This window comes from Eumetopias jubatus, unplaced genomic scaffold, assembly GCF_037043125.1.
Source record: "Eumetopias jubatus isolate StellerSeaLion01/CBP00866 unplaced genomic scaffold, mEumJub1_p1.0 scaffold_1, whole genome shotgun sequence".
Classification (NCBI taxonomy): Eukaryota; Metazoa; Chordata; class Mammalia; order Carnivora; family Otariidae; genus Eumetopias; species Eumetopias jubatus.
Window position 1 is genome coordinate 23,478,728 of NW_028274807.1, and position 20,372 is coordinate 23,499,099.

The following is a 20,372-nucleotide window of genomic DNA, read 5'->3' on the forward strand; positions in this document are numbered from 1 at the left end:
TAGCACTGTAAGAGCATCGTTCATTTATTTTTTTTCAACAGCTCTTTACTGAGCATCCACTAAGTGAATCACATAACACAAAGCCTTTGTTTTAGAATCTGATTTAGAAGACAAGATTAGTGAAATTAAAACACTTTACAGGGTGCCTGGGTGGCTCAGTTGGTTAAGCGACTGCCTTCGGCTCAGGTCATGATCCTGGAGTCTGGGGATGGAGTCCCGCATCCGGCTCCCTGCTCGGCAGGGAGTCTGCTTCTTCCTCTGACCCAACCCCCTCTCATGCTCTCTCTCTCTCTCATTCTTTCTCTCAAATAAATAAATAAAATCTTTAAAAAAATAAATAAAAATTAAAACAAATAAAACACTTTACAACCCAGGACTATATGAGATTATAAACGGGCAGTACTAATCTATATTCCAGTGGTTTATAAGAGAGAAAGGTAATTTGGAATGACTAAGAAAGGTTTCAAAAATAAAGCAGGGTCTGAGCTTCATTTTATATGATAAACTGAAAGAATTCAAAACTGCCATCTTATGAAGGGCCTAAAAACTACCTCTAGAAAATTATTCTGGGACTTTTAGTTGGGGATCAAATCAATCCTTCTACTTTATGTAAACATAATGATCACAATTTGCTCATTGCCCCTTTCATGTTTCCATTTCCTTCTGATATGTCTACACCCCAGAGTCTTCATCATCTTGCAGCTTTCTGAACCTGCTGCCCGGGACTTTGCACTCGGTCCGTTAAGCCATCCAGCCCTTTTTTTTTTTTTTTTTAATGTTTTATTTATTTATTCATGAGAGTCAGAGAGAGAGAGAGGGAGAGGCAGAGGGAGAAGAAGGCTCCCCGCCTAGCAGGGAGCCTGATGCGGGACTCGATCCCAGGACCCTGGGATCATGACCTGAGCGGAAGACAGACGCTTAACCATCTAAGCCACCCAGGCGCCCTTGACAGGGAGTGCAGGAGTGGAGAGCCAACGTGTCACTCCTAGCTTTGATTTTCAAATGGCACTTTTAAGTAGAGCATGGTAGAATGGGTAGCTTTGAATGCTAGGATTTTAGAATTAAAATCCAGGCACCTGAAAGAAAAGAGTATTTTCATAACAAGTGTCCCTTTTAATATCAGTAACGGATGACTCAGAGCAAAGAGGTTATAAAACATGATCCACAGAGAAGGAAGAGTGCACCTGCTCTAAGGACAGTTCCCCATTCCCTAAAAAACGAACGGCAACTAGTTGTTGGGAATGATGAAAACAGGTGATTGTCCAGTGTCAGAGAGTTACCTTTTCCTTTTTTGTGTTGTCATTCTTGACGGGGCCCAGAAGGCAACTGGGCAAATTGCCCTACCATCTCTACCACCATAATGTCTACTACTATCACCACTCAGAGATTTGAGAGCAGAACAGGGCTTTTTCTTTGTTTTCTATCTGCAAGCATGCAAAGGGCATTGGCATGACTGATTACAATAAGGAACAAAGATTGGGAAGGTTAGTTGGCCCCAGAGGGCCCAAGGTATGCTCCTCCCCTAAGTCTTCACTAACTCTACTGCAGTGTGCAAGAGATTTAACAAGTGTTCCTGTAATTCCTTTATTATGATGCAAATATTAGAGGAGAATATATTGTCACTGAGCCACCTTGGCCAGAGAAGGGGATGTTGAAGATCACTAAAGCTTAATTAAATAAACCAGAAATCCCAGCAGATAGGAGATGGTGGGGGGGGGAGGGTTACCACTAGCTAGGTCATAAGAGAGGAACTGCTAATGTTAAGCCTCTGGGCATATCAGGGTCAATGGGAGCTGAGGTGGAGCCTTATTCAGTAGTGTGGGAACCACCCGCATTGATCATCCTGTGGAAACAGACTGTATGAAACATCAGTGTTGGAGGAGGTCATCAAGAGGACATGACCGCCAGCTGACCCATGAGCTGGACATAGGCAAATGGAGGCTCCTCACCCCCTCACCAGGCCTTAGTGCACTATGCCAACCGTTCCCACAATGGGAGCCATTTTCAAGTATGCATCCTTAAGAGAACAATGTGTTGGCAAAACCATCTGGTTGGTACACGTGACTGCACCCAGTTAAGGCCTCTATATAAACTTTCAAGATTGTGGCCAGTAGGTGCAGAGATCTACTGTCTGTGGGCACTCAAGATAAGCCTTGTCTGTAAATTTATTAACCCTGACACCTACCAATCTGCCTCTTTCTTTAGTCTCTTCTTGCCTACCCCCCCCCGCCATGATATGGGCCAGATGGCAAACCAACAGTCAGTAGTACAGATACTGCCCAAATTCCAGGCAGAACCAAGAGCCACATTCGAATTAAGGAAGGATAAGAGTAGAGAAACAAACAAGGACAATAAGCTTCTCCTAAACCCAGACACAAGTCTGACGAGGGTTATTGGAAGAGGAGGAAAGTCCTTGAGAGCGAGACAGAACTTGGCACTAGATTCAGAATTTAAACAGTTCTTAGTTGGTCACATAATAAATGGTGTAATTATCCTTAATTCCGTTCTGCCTCAGTTGTGATGCCCTGCACCATGATAGCAAACAGCTAACAAAGAAAAGCAGATACCCCAGAAACCATAAAGGTCCCAAATGCCAACCTTACCAGCTGCCATCCACCCTTCACAATATGTGGGAAAACTAAATAGAATGTAATCAGTGGTGCAGTGATAACACAGTTCTCCAAAACTAATAATCACCTCAAAAAAAAAAAAATCTGACATCTTACCACAGCATTGTTTTCCACAGAGCCAAACTCTTTAGAAGCCTTTTAAGGAAGGCTGGTTAACAAATTATAAAAAAATATGTAATTATACCTTGGCTTTAGAGTAATATTAATAATGATAGCTAATATTAATTGAACACTTACTATGTAAGTAGTGCTATTATTATCCCCATTTTACAGATGAGAATATTAAGGAATAGAGAAGTGAATCATTTGTTTGTGATCTCTCATTAAGCAAGTGGGTGGACAGGATTTGAATTCAAATTTGCCAGAGTTCAGACTCTGTGCTCTTCACCATCATCACACAGCCTCTGACATGAAAGAATATTTTGAGGGCTCAAAGCATTTGCATGCCCACAAATCAAAGTAAAAATGTTTGCAAGTAAAATTAACAAAACTTTTGCTTTGACGCTAAAGGGAATGTAAAGATATTTAGCTCTAAGTAGTGATCTGGGCTTCACTGAGTATGGAACAGAGCTGGAAATAAAACACAGATGTTGAGTTATTTCTTGAAGACATCATTTGGGCCACAGGATCCAAATTTATTCGCAGGAAACCACTACCAACTTGTGCATGGGAAAGAGTTTTGCCCCAGCACTAACCAGCCATTGGCCTCAATGGCTGGAACTGCCATGTGCTGGCACAAATTCATTTAGTACCCAATCATTCAGGCAGAACGCTTCAACAACCAGCCACGCGATGTGAATTCTGAACACTTTAGAAACAATTTTGACTGGTGTCACCAAACCATAAGGACTAAAAGAATATCAAAGACATCTTTTAAAATGGGACAATTCAATGCCATTATTGAAAAAGGAAAGCTCTTCTCAAAACACTTTTATCTCCATAAAACCATAAACCAGTCAATGATAAAGTGAATAGACACTATTTAATTTGAACACTATTACTTGGCTGCAAATAAGTAAACTCAGTTGTCTTGAATACCTGCAAATACAGAAATGTTTTATATGAAAAACATTAGCAACATATCTCACAAAAGCTCTTTACACAAATGAATTTGTTCTCTGTCATCAGAAATAGAAGCAGATTATCTACTTAGTAATCCTCAAAAGGGACATGACAATCAAACACAGATACAAGAGAATGTGTATCTACATTTTATGATCCAATCCTTATTGTGATATTACAAATATGTTAAACAATTTGTTCAGCAGCTTTGAAACAAATGTTATAACTCAGTTGTACAGTGCAATGTAAAAGAGAGCATAACACTGCTAGAAACTTAGCAGCCTTCATGTCTGCAGTTACAAATTGGGCAAAATGAAAATGAAGAATTTTTCAAGCATGTACATGCATTTCAATCACAGTCCCTGAGCTGGAACCAAAGCATCCATGCTCCAAATGCTGATTTTATCTATATTCAGGGAATATGTTTCGATGGAAGACATCATAAATTATGAATGTTTGTGTGCTGGGAGTTTGTTTAAAAAAATAAGGTGGGAGAGCTGTTTAGCTGTTCATTTTGTATAACAGAGAGACAACAGATATTTTGTAGTCTTGAGAAATTAAACACTAGCTAATTAGTCTTCAGTTACACTAAGTGTGAATAATAAGTCCAATGTTTTATCGTGGAGTACATTTTCTTCTTAGAGGCAAAAAGCAGCAAAGAACAAATCACTTAAAATATTCATGAATTTCAGCCCTAATGAAAATAATGGAATAAATATATCAAGCATTTTGACACAGCATGGAATGATGGAATGATTTTCCAAGGTTTTTATACACAGATGCATACGTAGGTGTACACACACACACACACACACACACACACGCCCCCCCATTCTATATATATATATATACACATATATATGTATGTATATATGTGTGTATATATATATATATATATATATATATATATAATTTCATATATTTGGCCATTCATAAAAACAGTGCTGGTGAGAGTACCTGGCATGGGGGTGGGGGATGGGGAGAAGAAGAATAGCTTTCTCTTTTTTTTTTTTTTTAAAGATTTTATTTATTTATTGGACAGAGAGAGACAGCGAGAGCAGGAACACAAGCAGGGGGAGTGGGAGAGGGAGACGCAGGCTTCCTGCTGAGCAGGGAGCCCGATGTGGGACTCGATCCCAGGACCCTGGGATCATGACCTGAGCCGAAGGCAGACGCTTAACGACTGAGCCACCCAGGCGCCCAAGAAGAATAGCTTTCTAAGAAAAAGTAATTACAGAGCACACACAGAGTTTTATACCCTAAGCATCTTAATCTCTATCCTGCCTTTTAATTCACTGTGTAGTCTCAGGAAGAAACCATCTAGAGGCCAGGAACTGGTGTGGTTCACATCTTGGTCTCGGCATGTAGTAGATTAGCACCCTGATTAGTGAGTTTACTCATTTCAATACTTAGCCTGTCCCATCACTCAATATCAAACCAATATTCTTTGTTTGCAGTTTCCACTTCTCTTTCTAAAGGAGACCCTGGCCTCCATTTCTATTTTTCATCCAACTCTTTCAGAAATCAAATGAATATTTTTCCTTGGCCCCCTTAAATTTGAGAACATTATTCTCCTGTCTAGTTTGGGGGAAAAAAGCAATGAAAATGAAATATATTTCCTTTAAAAAATTAGCTTCTTTGATATCATAAGATTCTGGAAGACCAGTCAGGTTTATATAATTTGTTTTACCCCAAATCTTTTACCCCAGCCACGCCACACATACAAACAGTCTTCAAACACTGTATGGCAGGAAGCACTCAAGCCCTCAAATTCAAAGTAAGTCTTTAGTCAAATCCCACCTTGGCCACTTCATAGCTATGTGACTTTGGGTAAACTGTTTTATCACACTCTCTCTTAATTTCATTATCTGTAAAATTTAAAAAGAAAAAGATAGTAATAGATGTGTAAACACAGATATTAAATAATATCAAGTATATAACAGCTTTCTCAGGAGACTTCCTAGGATATACCCTGTTCACAAAGGAAGTTAATATCCTTACCTACCATTCTTCAACTCTTAACAATAGTAAAACTATGCCCAATGTTAACAGTTTCCTTTTACAGCCACCTGGCAGGGAAAGAGGACTCTGTTGCCAGCCAGCTGGGGTTCCAATCCCAACTCTGCCACTGAGTAGCTTTGTGAGTTTGACAGGTCATTCAAACACTTCAAAATCTGTTCCCATCCTCTTCTCTAAAACATAATCATCCTCACAAGTCTGAAGAATTAAATCAGATCACACATACAAAGTACATTGAAATGGCACACCGTAAGTGCTTAATAAATATTGACTTCTGACATAGTTTACATTCTTTGTCTAAAAGGGCCCTCTCAATATCTCTGTGGCAGACACACCTGACCACCCACTGCACCCTATTTCTTCTCCCTAGTTCTTCAGTAAATGAACACTGAATTTGATGGAGCAATCAGACGCTTCAAGGGAGGCTGACCTTCCCCTCAGAAACAGAAAAGAGGTGATTCGTCAGGGGAAATCATGGTGATAACATTCTCCTCACCAGCCATTAGTTTAGGGGAGTTTCAATGATACAATTCTAGCCAATGAGAACTGAGGGAAGTCTGTGGGATGATATACGAGAATGTATCCTTTTTTTGTAATACAAGGCCAGTGACATATTTATCTTTCCTAACTTAAGATTTTATTGTAGAAGAACGTGATACATGAAACTGTTGCAGACAACTTTCTTCCATAAAGTCAAGGAAAAATAGCAAAAGCCAAGGAGAAACATGCAGTCCCAACCTGCCTCCACATGATTTCTTACATGCTATAACAGATTTTTATTTTTAAGCCCTTCTAAATGTATCCTTTCCTTCTTTGACCCGAAAAGCATCCTAAACTGATGTAATTTCATAATGAAAGTATTCAGTAAGTCAACCACAAACTGATGACTTACTGAATTATTCATGACTCCAGTTTTTACAATAAGAGAAGCCATTTAAAAATATAGTTTACATTTAAATATTAATGCTATATAGTCCTTAATGAATTACACTAACCTGGACAAACTGCCCCACCTTGCAACCACCATGAACCCAGTATTTCTAAATCCTGTTAGTTCTCTCTGCTCATTAATGTTTTAGGTCCCTAAAAGATTTACTCATTTGCTAACTGGTAGTCACTCACCTAGGATTTAGCCATTCAAAAGAAATGGCCAGAAAGAGTGGTAAAAGCCTGAAACTAAAGCTACTCCCAGGACTTCCTTTTTCCCTTCAGCTATCCCTTGCTGCTTCAAAGGTACCATGGTTCAGTCAGAAAAATGAGTAAAGTTTTAGAACCAAATATTAACTAAATTTGAATTTCAAGTCCTTGACTTATTAGATGCCACTTAACTTTTATGAAATTCAGTTCCCTCATCTGTAAAATAATACTTCAGAAATCCCATATATGTTGTGAATATAAAAATGAGGTAACCCATAAGAAAGTACTCTGCAGGGTGACTGACAGATTTTTTTTTTCTGACATTCTCCCTTTTACCAACTAACCAGGCTCCGCTGAGCTCTCTTCACAACTAGGTCTCAAGCCTGACCTATAAAGATTTGAACGAAGCATTAACATTATTTTTAACAGCTCAAGGCTGCATCCCTGGGATGACTTAAAGTGCCTGAGAAAGCTCAAGGCTGCCAAAAGACTTTCCTGTTTAAGTCCACACCTCAAGATAGGACCCCTATCTCCCAATCTCTAATCTCTATGGGAGGGTAGGAGCCTAACTTTGATAACCACCAGTTAACAAACTCAGGTGGGTTTCAAATAGACCAAACCACCCCTTCCTACTTTTTGTAATTTTTTCACTTCCCTGACTCTACTGAGCCCCCATACACCTCCCTCCCTATTTCTTCATTGTCTCTTTAAAAACACCCGGTCACCTGGTCATCTCTGTACAAAGCAACACTAGGCTCTTTACCCTATTGAATATAGTAATATCCTTCCTTCCCAATATGGTAAATTACTGATTAAAATCTGTCCTTAACCACCGTAACTAGTGTCTTGCTTTGTTTATCTCTGACTCTTCCCTCATTCAATTAATTCATGAAATATTTACAAACAGACGCTGTTCCCTGAGGGCACAAGGTTGTCTGGAGTCCCTTTCTCTTTAGTTGGGCATCTCCTTCTCCCCTTGCATGCTTATCACTGTCACCCTTTATCCCAGCTCTTCAAAGTCTTACCCTACCACTCCTTCCCTCCTTACCTTTTAGCTGATGCATCACCCTCTAGAAACAAAACAGTGCTTGATCTTTACTAATAGTATTTACTTTTCTTTCTCATTCTTTGCTCCCTGCATGCCCTTCTGCTGAGTCAGAATATGTCCTGGAGTCACAATTAGTCAAAGACAATTTACACTTCTTAGGACAACTTCCCTTCTCCCATCATAAATCCACTTGCAGGTACATCACCTGAGATGTGGAGACTTTTAAATGAGGAGCTGAGAGGCAGCCAAATGGGAAGAGACAAGTGAAATTTAACAAGACCCCTGCCCCACCATAGTCAGTAAGGTTAATCCTTTGATTTTCCTAGCAAGAAGGAGTGACATTCTGCTTGAAGAAGTCATCTTTCTCCAAATAATCTCTATTAATGCACAGAGTAGAATGGAGGGTATTTTTAATAAAATGTTTCATACAATAGAAACAGAACAAGGACTTGAAAGAGAAAATACATTAGTAACTTAGGGTACTTCATAATTGCTCAAGATTCTGTACTAAGTATTATTTAAATATCATGAGAATACTAGAGTTGAATACTTCCTATCCATTTTGGATATGGTTGTGAAAGTTTTCAGTGAAGTACAGAGAATGACATAATATCCTTCAATAACCTGTGCTGAATTTTGTTGCTAAATTGTAGACCACGCACAATGCCCATAGAGGTAAAATGCATTAGCATGGGGCTCATGAGCGGGCTCTGAAACAAAATGACTCACATGGATGTGATCATACATTACGTGAAATTTGGGGGGGGAATGAAAGTAAAAAAATGGATGAATCAAAAACAGTGGTCATATCTCTAATTGCAAACTGCGTTTCAAGTTAGAAGTGGCATACACAATACCAGTAACATTAGGGGATAAATGGAAGGCAGACAAATAAATAGGTGATAAAGACATTCTGGAGTATCTGAAAATGTATTTTGTCCAATTAACTTAAATGCTCTTACCACTGAAGTCAGACACGGAAAACATCATAAAATCATGACAAAACATGGCTACCAGACAAGAAAGCAAGTTTTTAGGTTAAACTGAATTTCCTTTTTTAAAAAAAAGAAAATCCAAGTGCCTATGAAAAAATAAGGCAAAATACTCTTATCTTGCTTGTCTTCCTATACATATAGTTTAAAATTGGCTTCCAATAATCATTGACTGAATAATCAACTTTTAATTAACCCCAGGGATTATCTTGATATCTGAGGACTTTAAATATTTGTTCTATTGACAAATCAGGCATTTACTATTGACATTATCTAATCTGTTCAATTATACCATTATCAACATATTATATCTCCCTCATTTATTTCTATGTATTGAAGACTTTATAACCTAAATGACATAATGGTCTCCTATGTCTCAGATAAGACTTCAGAAGAAGAAATCTTATAGCAAGATTTAAAAGTCTGCTTTATTCCTGGTCTAATTTATTTTCAGTGCAGGAGATAAGGCAGGTCATCTTTTCTTTCCTTCTGACTGGATTATTTTACAAATACTCAAATATTTATTGAAGGCCTATCACGTGCACTAGTGATATAAACAAAATTATTACAACAAATACCCAGACCAACAGATAATATATTCCCAACAGTCAAAACTAAATATATTTTTAAATAGTTTGTTTTACTCCTGCTGGGTAATATTTAAATATTCATTTAGCACATATTTACTAAACATCTACTATGTTTCAGGAATACACATATGAATTTACAGTGAACTCCCTAACCAAATGCATTGTATTTAATGGCAAGCCAGCATGGAAAGGCATTCTTGCTCTGAGGGAGTTCACACAGAAGGTCACATACAGTTACAGTGTAGTCTGACATGCAGAATTCAGGTATATTACCATCTATGATTGTATGTTCAATGTCTTACACATTGACTGGGTATGTATATGTGTTGAGAGAAAGAAAAATGTCTTCAGTGATGAAATGGCTGAGCTGAGTTTTGAAGAAAAATAATAGGAATTGTCCGAGCAAAGAAAGTTAGGAAAAATGTAAAATAAATGAGCTGTGTTGACACAGGGCTCAAATCTGGGAATGTTAGAAATGGTGAAAAAGTGTTCGGTGTTCATAGTAACAAGCACGGGGCTAAGAAAACAGGATCCAGCAAGTGAATAAAAGGGAATTCTGACAGTTCTAAGTCAGGAATTCCCAAATAAGTCAAGTGAAAGGGAGTCCTCTAAAATGAACAGCATGTATCCTGTAAACACAGTCCAAAAGTTAACTTTGAAGAGCAGAGTAACATAAAGTATCTACTGTACCACAAAGTTATTTCTGAGAATTGCTCCATTAATAGGATAAAATGTATTTCTGTAAAAGCACAGATGTTACAATAGGAGAAATGCTGCATCTAGAATAAAATATTTATATCAAGTTCTAAACCAACCATTTTTCAAGAGTTTCTTCTTGGACAAGTAATTTGATATCTTCGAGGTTCATTTTCCTCTTTTCTAAATCGGGAATAGTATCTACATTTCAGCATAATTGTGGGACTTCAAGAAGGTAAATTTAAGTTGACCATCAAAGTTTTTGTTAACTAGTACGTCTCATTATATAATATGTACATTTAAAATCATTAAATTCTATAATGTAACTCCAACCCTTTGATAATTCAAAAGTTTAACCTAGTTTAAAATAGTAGTATATAATCTATACAATAGGTAGGGTGAAGCCAGTGATTCTGTGATAAAGAGTATGAAAAAGAATTGAACAGGATTGAAAATGTACTTAATTTCAGTTGGCATTAGAAACATTAGAAAATTATAAATGGTTTATGTAATAAAGAAAATTAAAAAAAACAGGTCAATATCATTGATCAGTACTTTGACAAAGATGATGGCATATACTTCATGTTATATTTTAATTTTCACATAATCTGTGTGTTTCAGATTTCTCTCATCAATGACACAAAGCTATCACTATAATATAAATATGCAACCGCTCTGCTCAGGTGGTATATTCAATATTTGTCATTGATAGATAATAATAATCAGAGATAAATTAAGGAGGGCAATAAATATAAAAACAATCAGAAAGAGTAGTACTGAAGTTATTAAAAAGCTGGTTGAGAATGGACAAGTTACAACATTAGAAAAACTGTCCACAATCCTCATTAATACTTAGAACAAAGTATATGTGTGCTTCTTTTCTTAAATTAGGATGTACTCTACTCTACTGTAAGTCTTAGCTTTATTACATCAGTTTATTTTACAAGTGGTGGCATGCATTTCTATGCTAACACCATATTTGCCTCCCTGAAAAACGCTGGTGCCTGCAAAATTACGCAGTAAAAAATATCATGGCTTATGCGAAAAGACAGGATTAGAGGCCAGAAAATTCCAAACCTACAGTAATGTGTAACCAAGTACTAACAACAACCATAACGATCTTAATTAAAATACTAGAAGAGTTAAATCTTTACTGATGCTTGTACCTAGCATTTGCATCTTCTTTCAAGATGCAAGGCCTGAAGGACATTCACTCTAAAATGAAAACTATGATCCAGGGTGTAGCCTTTAAAAAAGTAAAAACAAATACATCATTTTAACACAGGAGAAAGTGACTTTCCAGTTTTTTTTTTAGCTGCACTCTTAATATTTCCAGATACATAATATATGGGAAATCAAAATGGTTCTTAAACTGCTAAACAAATACTTGCAGTAAAAGAAAGCACTTGAGTTGATTTTTCATATTTTTCATTAACATCTTCATAGATTGCTAAGGCTTTCTCTTTAATAGTGAGAAAGCTTGCTCTTAATCACTTCAAAATTAATGAGATGAAGAAGTGATATATGGAACAACACAGTTCCTGCATCATCCCCCTATTAACCAATCCTGTATCAAAGAAATACACAAACAAAGGAACCGAATTGTATCTTAAATGCGTACGCTGCACTTTGGCTGCAACTTTGGGTGTCAGCCACAGAACATACTTAATAGCTCAAGGCCAATCCGACACTCTCGATCCTAACACATCATCTATCAAAGGTGATTTTATCAGGATTAAATGAGACAATGAGTGAAAATGCCCAGCACAGCTCCCTGGCATTCAGTAGGCACTCAAAAATATTAGTTCCCCTGAAGACTAACAGAAAAATGTCCAATTCTATATATTTCATATCAAAATTTTTAATTTTAGTTTATTTTCATTTCCTTTTTATTTTCTTATTTCTTCATGTTTTGTTTCCCCAGAACAAAAAAAGAAAAACAAAGCTATGCATAAGCAGTGAAAATGAATTAAGAATATATAATAAAAGGAATTTGACCTACATGCTTCTGAAATTTTACTCAAAATTCCAGACACACACATACCAAATAATATTAGAGCAAATAGTGATGGAAGAATAAGAGAACAAAGTTAAATAAAAGTGGAGAAAAATTCTGAAATGAAAAGATCAACAGTTGGCCTTTCCAAAGTTAGTGATGACATTTCTATCTAGACATCCCATGGATACCTCAAACTCAACTATCAATGTAGAAAACTACAAACAAGCAAAACAAAAACAAAACACCTCTCACCTAAAATAAGTGGTCTTATTTATCTATTTCCCTATTTCTATTAAGATAACCATTCTTTCTGTCAAAAAGGCTTGAAATTTCAGGTACCACCTGCCTCCTAATTTCCCAAATCGAATGCCTTATTAAGATCCAATAATTTTTCCAGAGAAACATATAACATGACCCCTCAACTCCTTTTTCATTTCCCTCTGGTCCACCCCATGCATGGCCAGGAGACTTAAAAACAAAACAAAACCTAAATCTTGTTCTTTTCCTGCCCAAACAATGGCTCCTGAAGATCTACACCAGAGTCAAGCTCAGCCTGACCTCAAGGCCTTTCTGCCTCTCAGTGCCACCAATATTTCCACAATCGAGTCCAACATCTCACCTTTCCAAACTCTTCAATTAATTAATTGAATTATTCTGTCCTCTGAACATTTGGAGCATCCTTTCTCACAATGTGTTCACCTGTTGTTAACTCCTTGTCTTATCTTCTCCATCTTCCATGTTAAATCCCCTTCTGCTTCAGTGAACGGCAAGGTGGAGTCCTGGTTAAAGGGCAAATCTTTGTACATGTCCTGAGTTCACATCTTTGTTTCCTGGCTGTGCAAACTTAGACAGTTATTTAAATTTTCTATGCCTCATAGTCCTCAAGTGTAAAAGGGGAATAGTAATACAATTAGTAATTAGAGGGCTGTTGCACATATTAAGCTACTTAGTACATGTAAAGTACTTACAATAGAGCCTGGCAGTTAGCAAACACTCAACAAATTTTAGCTCTTTCTAGGTTTTGAATTCCTAAGGGCTTATTTAGACCCTTTAATTTTTTTAATTAATTATATCTCTTTTCTCATTTTGCAACATTTTGTTGACCAGTTAACTGATCTCTCATATGCTTATTTGGCTTTTACATTTTTTGCCTTCTCAACTATCAACATTGAATTCTATGCACTACCCCTCCACACACATGCAAATTTTCAAAGGAATACATTAAACACATTAAAAAGTAGGCACTGAAAATCTAATCCTAATTCCAGATAACTCCTAACTATAATTGATATAGGCAAATCAGGTAATTCCTCTGTACCTCAATTTCTTCATCCATAGAATAGTTAATAGTCCCTTGGATTCTTGCTGAGCATTCGTTACAAGGAGGTGAATGCACTTTGAGCCAGTGGTCTACAGGGTTACAAGATGCTGCCATTAAAATCATTGTAAGGCCTGAACAAGTATTTGTTAATTGATTCACTGACAAAATGACATAACATTTAAATATTACCATTACTTTGAGCTGAAGAAATGTTAATTTTTTTAAATATTTTATTTATTTATTTGACAGAGAGAAAGCAAGAGCAGGAACACAAGCAGGGGGAGTGAGAGAGGGAGAAGCAGGCTTCCCGCTGAGCAGGGAGCCCGATGCAGGGCTCGATACCAGGACCCTGGGATCATGACCTGAGCCAAAAGCAGACGCTTAAGGACTGAGCCACCCAGGCACCCCAGAAATGTTAATTTTTTTAAACTGCTGCAAAAGTTTGGTATTCAGGGAACTGAATTAAGAGTTTAGAGACCAGAGTTCTAGCTACTATTTGGATCTTTAGTAAATCACTTAATCCTAATTGTGTGCCCACCCTAAGCCTCTCCTCGACTAAGATCAACCTGGTGTTGGCCCATAAAAGAGATCTGTGATACACTAAGAAACCCATTCCTCAAGACTTTTTACTGCCATCTGCTGGAAAATTGTGAAAACAAATATGTATTCTATCACCACGACTATGAGTGGCGCCCCCTGGAGTTGTTCATTACACAACCTATACAACCATTCCTAGGAATGCTGCTGAATAAGGTGTCTGAGGCACTACAGGCATTCAATAAATGTTTGATAAACGAGTAAATGATGAATAAGCCACCCTATCAATGAATTAGATTATCTCCCCCCCATGTATTCCTATTCACAGAGAAGTTTGCGATGACTTAAAAAAAAAAAAATTGAATAAATGGAATGTTTTTAAACCATGGGCAGATTTGTCTGTATTCATAATATACGTCTGGCATAATAATCACAATTGCTCCTCATGGCAGTATAGCAACTATCAGATATATTTGTCAGATTTTTCAAATAAGCACATGATGGCTTTGAGAGTTTAAGTTACTTCTTCAGAGTCAGGAGACTTAATGGTCTAAATCTTCTGATTTCAAATCCAGTGTTCTTTCCCCTTTCCTGCTAATTTTAATAACAAAATGGAGCCAAGAAAATTCTGACCAACTGACCTGAAATCCTTAAAACTGTCATCTGTTGATCGTTACATTTGTAAATACTCTTAAAATTCCCTATCATACCTCTTAACTATTTAAATTCAGACAAGTCTGTTTCATTCGATCACAGCTTTCTAAAAATGCCTTGTAATGGTTGATGAATTGTTAGTGGCCCAAGTGAATATGTGACACCAGAAAGTACACTGAGAGCCATTGGGAATCAGCACTATTATAATTGTAACAATGTAAATGGTTAAAAGTTATTAAAATATTTTAAATAGTGCCATATAGAAGCACTTTTATTTGCTGAACAATTAAAGATAACTTGGCTCTATGAAGTTCAGGAAGATTACATTTAATAAAAGCATAAAAGCACTGGGTGCATCTCAAAGTGTTCTCATAAAATAATTTGGAAAATTAAAACTATTTTATAATCTTGTAAATAGGTCTATCTTCAATATAATTGGGGAGGTATAAAGGGCACAGGGAATTTAGAATCTAGATTAATAAAACTTGAAGAACAATGATATCCCCTTTATCAGAATATTAAAATTATTAAATTAATTTTGCACAACACCCAGAGGACTCATTTTATTCTGGACCAAAACAAAAACAAACAAAAACAAAAGCAATTCAAACTTGCGCTTCCACTTATCAAACACTTTCTTCATGCTTTCAAAAGTTCACTGCTATGAGAGTGACCCTGAAAACAGATAAACTAAAGTCATTTTCCAAATGTCAAAAGCCAGAGAGAGCAGCAGGACTAGTTCTGGGGCCTTCTGATTGGCAACCTTGTTTCCATTTGCATTCCTGCCTCCCAAGGAAATAGACAAAAACAAATGACACTGTTCGGCTTGGTTACCAGCGTCAATTTCTACAGCTCATTTCTCAGTCCTATTACAAACTAGCTTTATGTCTGAAAGAAAGCCATTTTATTTACTAAATTATATGAAATTTGACTTTCTTCTTGTACTGAATGAGGTTATTTTCTTCCATTAATTGCTTCTCTAATGGGACATTACCTCTGGAAGAACATTAGCCCACTGTGTCCTTGAAAAGACTCACTGGACCCCCGGGGGCCCACCACCTTCCCCTCTTGCTCTTCTCCTGGGCTCCAATTCAGCATTAGAGAAACTAAAGTGGCCAAATGCTCTGCTTAACTCCTTTGACATAAAGCAGGAAAGGAAATCCTCTGGGTTGTTCATTGACAATAACAATATTAATTCACACAGCCTATCTTCTCTAAGTGCAAATGCATATGGAGTTGATTCAATAGAAACGTTTTAAAGAGGCTGACATCAAAGAATTAGAGCAGAGTAGATTAAAAAGTACTTGAGAGAGGCTGTTTGTGTAACAGCCTACACTGAAGACAGGTTTGTGGAGACCTTCCTATAGAAGTGAAACTCAAGAAGCCCCAGTCGCCTAATGGATAAGGCATTGGCCTCCGAGAAGTGAAACTCAGTCACCCACACACTAGTAGTCACCCACACACCTACACGTCCTGTAAAAGTGAAACTAGTAGTCACCCACACACCCACCCACCCACCCACCCACAAACCCATGCTTTATTTTTAGAAGGTACACTTCTCTAATGAAGGATGACTTACTAGCACTTCGCCAAAGAGAGAAAATGTAAGCAGATGCCTGTTAAGTTCAACTAATTAACTGGGCAATTCACCTCCCTCTCCCCAAGATTTTGGCTTAGGCAAGTGTTCTAACTGTATGGTTGAACTGGATTGCAAAAGAGATGAAAAGCTCTGTTCTTACCTTACAGTTTCATACAAAAATCCTTCTATTTCATACATATAAGCATCCAGGAATAGATGTTTATTATAATCACACTTGAGTAATTTTTAAAAAGGAGAAGACAATAATTTTAGAAAGCGTTAAAGCTTCAGGAAAGCAGCCCATACGTATTACAGTTTGGGAATTGGGATTTACATAGATCCAAACATCAAATGCACTTTGAATCACAGACTCAGGTTATTACTTGAGATTTATGATGACAGAAACTGTGACCAAGTTCTGAATACAAAGAAAAATAATTGCAGAAGTTAAGAGTTATAGAATCTCCTTTCGGTTGACAACTAAATTCAGACTTGACAATTAAATCCCAGCCTTACTTCATTAGATATTAATCTTGCAGTGGAAATGAAAGGCTTTTAAAGAAGCATTTCTGCTATAATAAAAAAAGGCTCTCACTACAGTAGAACAATAATGTTGTGTTGAAAGTTGGAACTATTAGAACTCGTTAGCTAATTATGGTATTGGCATCCACTTAAGTTGCTCAGTTTTTCACTTCTGTCATTTTCTGCTGTTCAACTGCTGCAGTTCAAAACGTTTTGACTACTTAAAAGGGAATACATCATCGTTGCCTTTCCCCAGTCTAAATGCACACCACTTTCCAAAGCAATAGCTTCAATCATGCTTCATAAAATCCCCTGCAAGTATATTGTTGGAAACCTAAATCAGCAAGCTGGGATTTTAGTATTTCTAAGGCAAGCTCAGGGATCACTAACTGGAGGCTTTTCCATGGCCCCATTTATAAAAGAATAAACAAAATTATGAGTTACACTAGATCCCTTTTTTTCAAAAACTGCTCCAGTGGTGTGTCTGCTACTTGCTTCTTCATCCTTAATTGGAGGACAAAACACTAGCATAAGAGAATTGGACTCCAGGTTCAGGATTGCTGTTTCCCACCATCTCCGACTTCATTAGGACACATGGCACAGAAATACTATATGTTCAGTTTCACAAAAGCTAGGTCTTTCTAATATGCATTTACGCCTCTATGAGTGCCAGGCATTTTTAAATCGCACTAGATAGAGAGATATGTAGAACGATGCTCTCCTCCTTCCCTGTTTCATTACAGTGAATATAAGCTCCCTTTCATGCATGCTTTAGTTTTAAAGCCCCTCTTTACAATCACCCTGCACTGTGAATTATAAATTAGGGGAATCACAATTTCAGATATGTCACATATATAGACCCAAATTAAATTGTGTCTGTATATAATATTTAAACATTCCTAGATTTCTCTTTTGTCCCCCAAATTCCAACACACTTAGTGTCTATAAATGTAAATTCACAGACTCCACCACAGAGATATATTTCTTCTCCAAACCAGTCACAATGTAATCGTAAGTCTGCATAAACTTGCTTTCTATTATGCCCCCATCTTACTCCACATTAGCTACACTCGGTTAATTGCAGTGGTATTTTAACTGTAATTTTCAGGGACTTCTTCTTAGGATTCACTAATACCTGTCTATGTTATAAATGAACAGTTAAACATAATCAGCAGCTCTGTAAAAATGAAAGCAGCATATCTGTAGGGCATAAAGTATATGTTAATCCTTGCTATAATAGTAATTAAATTAACCGGGCTAATACCAGCTTCAGATGGATATATCTGCAATTTTGCTATGACTGAAATTTTGCATACTCTATATTATTAAGGGGAAATGAGCGGCATCTTACCAAGACACTTTATAAACTATAGCAACATTCAGTTTTGCATTCTGATTTCTGAACATAAAATCTGCATCCAATCATGTTTCATCAGCCACTAACACTATATAGCTTTAGGGAGGTGAGGGCAGAGAAAGGAAGGCTTCATATCCAAAATGTCAAGCCCTGCTGAAGAATGATAGAAGGACCCAGGGAGTGTGGAAGAACAGAAACAACCATTTCTGGGTTTAAAATGGAGTTCTACCACCCCCTGCTGGACCAAATGAGCAACACAGAAGAGGCTAGAAAATGCTTAGAATTGAATATAGTGGAGATATTTTAACTTGTCTTGTAATTTATGTTTTCTCAAAAAACAATTTTCACACCATACTAATAATATAACATTCTATGCAACTATCATACGTCACAAAATTACATCTATTTTCTTTTTCTTTAAAGACTTCCACCAATGCATGTTTTAGCATTTTGTGTTCCCAATTAAATGTCCAAACTTGTCTGGACAGTTGAAAATGCTTCCATTTATTATAAATATATTTTATGTGAACGTGAACTATCCAAACAAAGCAAGATAAATTCAGATCTATCTCTATATAGATAAACAGAGGTAGCTTCCACAAATTCTCTCAGGTTATTTTAATAAGCTATTCATTTTTTTTTCTCAAGAGGTAAAAATCTCACCAGTTCTCCACAAGCTAAAATATCCCTTACAGGTGTAATTACAATCTGACGCTATAAAAATTTTCAACCTTGATGTATTAACAAGGGTGGGGGGGTGCTGAAAATGAATGACTGCAACACATGCCTAGTTTTATCTATTTGCCGTCTTACACACAACATCCATGGCCCCTCTCTTAGTTTCAATAGAAATAAACCATCATCGTTCACTTCCTAGTCAGGAATTGGGGTCTTGGGAAAGGGGGTAAAAAAGAGTCTCTAAGAACTGAATTTCTTGCACACGAGAGATATGTCACAAACGAGTTTAATGCTGATAGTTTTTGCTGCTTCTGTAAAACATCGTCGTTCCCTTTCCTTCCTCAACCTCACATATTTAACTGTTAATACACACCAACATACTCATCCAATTTTTGTAATGAAAATCAGAGCAAGCCAAGATCCCAGAAAAAGAAGCAGTTTGCCTTGATCTCCTGCTCACTGATGCCAATCTCAAATTCTGTATTTTCTCTTATTTAAGGGTCTCCACAGAACAGATAATTTTTAGTGGCAGCTAAAATAAACAGTGAAAATAACAACAACAGTAACTATAACTTTAGTTCTTTCATTTAATTCTTCTTGTATCTCTCTCTGTCTCTCTTGGTTGGGTGGAAGGGGGAGGGAAAGTAAATGCAATAAAGCACCACACTCCTACCTTGCCCGCTACTGACAAGCAACCCGAGCAGGTAGAAGGAGAGGAGGAGGCTCATGTTCAGGACGTGACACTGGAGGACAGTTCCAAAGTTATTAAGTCCAGCCCTGGAGAGAGAACCTTCCGCTGCCACGGCCGCCTCAGCTAGAGCCGCCGCCGCTCCCGGGGTGCCCCAGCCGCCCGCAGCCCGCGCGCTCCTCCTCGCAAAGTGACTGCAAGCTCCGCTCCTTGCCGCACTATATCCAGGCAGCTGCGGCGGCGGCGGCGGCGGCAGCACCAGCAGCACCGGCCGCCGCGGCGGCAGCACAGCCAGGCGGGGAGGGAGGCGGAGGCGGGGGCGGGGGCGGGGGCGGGGGCGGGGGCGCGGGGAGGGGAGGGGAGGCGCGGCCGAGGTGTATCCCTCCGCGCCGCACAGCGGCTGCTTCTCTTGCGACTCGCGGCCCCAGGATTCGTCCGCAGTCGAGCTCGGAGAAGCGGGTTCGGTTCCCGGTTCCTCCAGCTGGAGTGGCCGCCTTGATCGGGCTGGCGCGAGCACGTCTGCGAGTGGCGACCGCACGCTTAGCCTGACGGCGACCCGCACGTTGGCGGACGCCCCTGGGCCGAGGAGGGAGGGCAGCCTGAAGTTCCTGCACGGCCGCTGGCCCTTTCGCGGAAGCTTGAGCTGATGCTGCAGGCGGCCACCCGGCCCCGGGCTCTAAGCGCGCGCGGATTTAGCGGGAGCGGGGAATCTGAATGCGGGCGGTATATTCTGCCGCTTGAATTCCTCCAAGGGCGTGGGAGGGGAAAGATTCTGTCTCTCCCAGGCCTTCCCTGTGGCTCAACCCTTCAGCAGTCTGCCCCCTTCCCACGCTTTGCACTCTGCCGCGGTAGAGGGGAAGCAG

The 20,372-nt window shown here is 38.4% G+C and overlaps 1 protein-coding gene across 1 annotated transcript in view; it reads right to left on the reverse strand.

Annotated features, from left to right (window-relative positions):
• The window catches only part of NCAM2 (neural cell adhesion molecule 2), a 515,660-nt gene extending 496,084 nt beyond the window's left edge, over nucleotides 1–19,576 (reverse strand). Inside the window, exon 1 of the mRNA XM_028115862.2 lies at nucleotides 19,495–19,576. Coding sequence (XP_027971663.1) covers nucleotides 19,495–19,549 — 55 coding nt within the window. The 5' untranslated portion in view covers nucleotides 19,550–19,576. The remainder of the gene's footprint in view (nucleotides 1–19,494) is intronic.
• Between the last annotated feature and the right edge of the window lie 796 nt (nucleotides 19,577–20,372).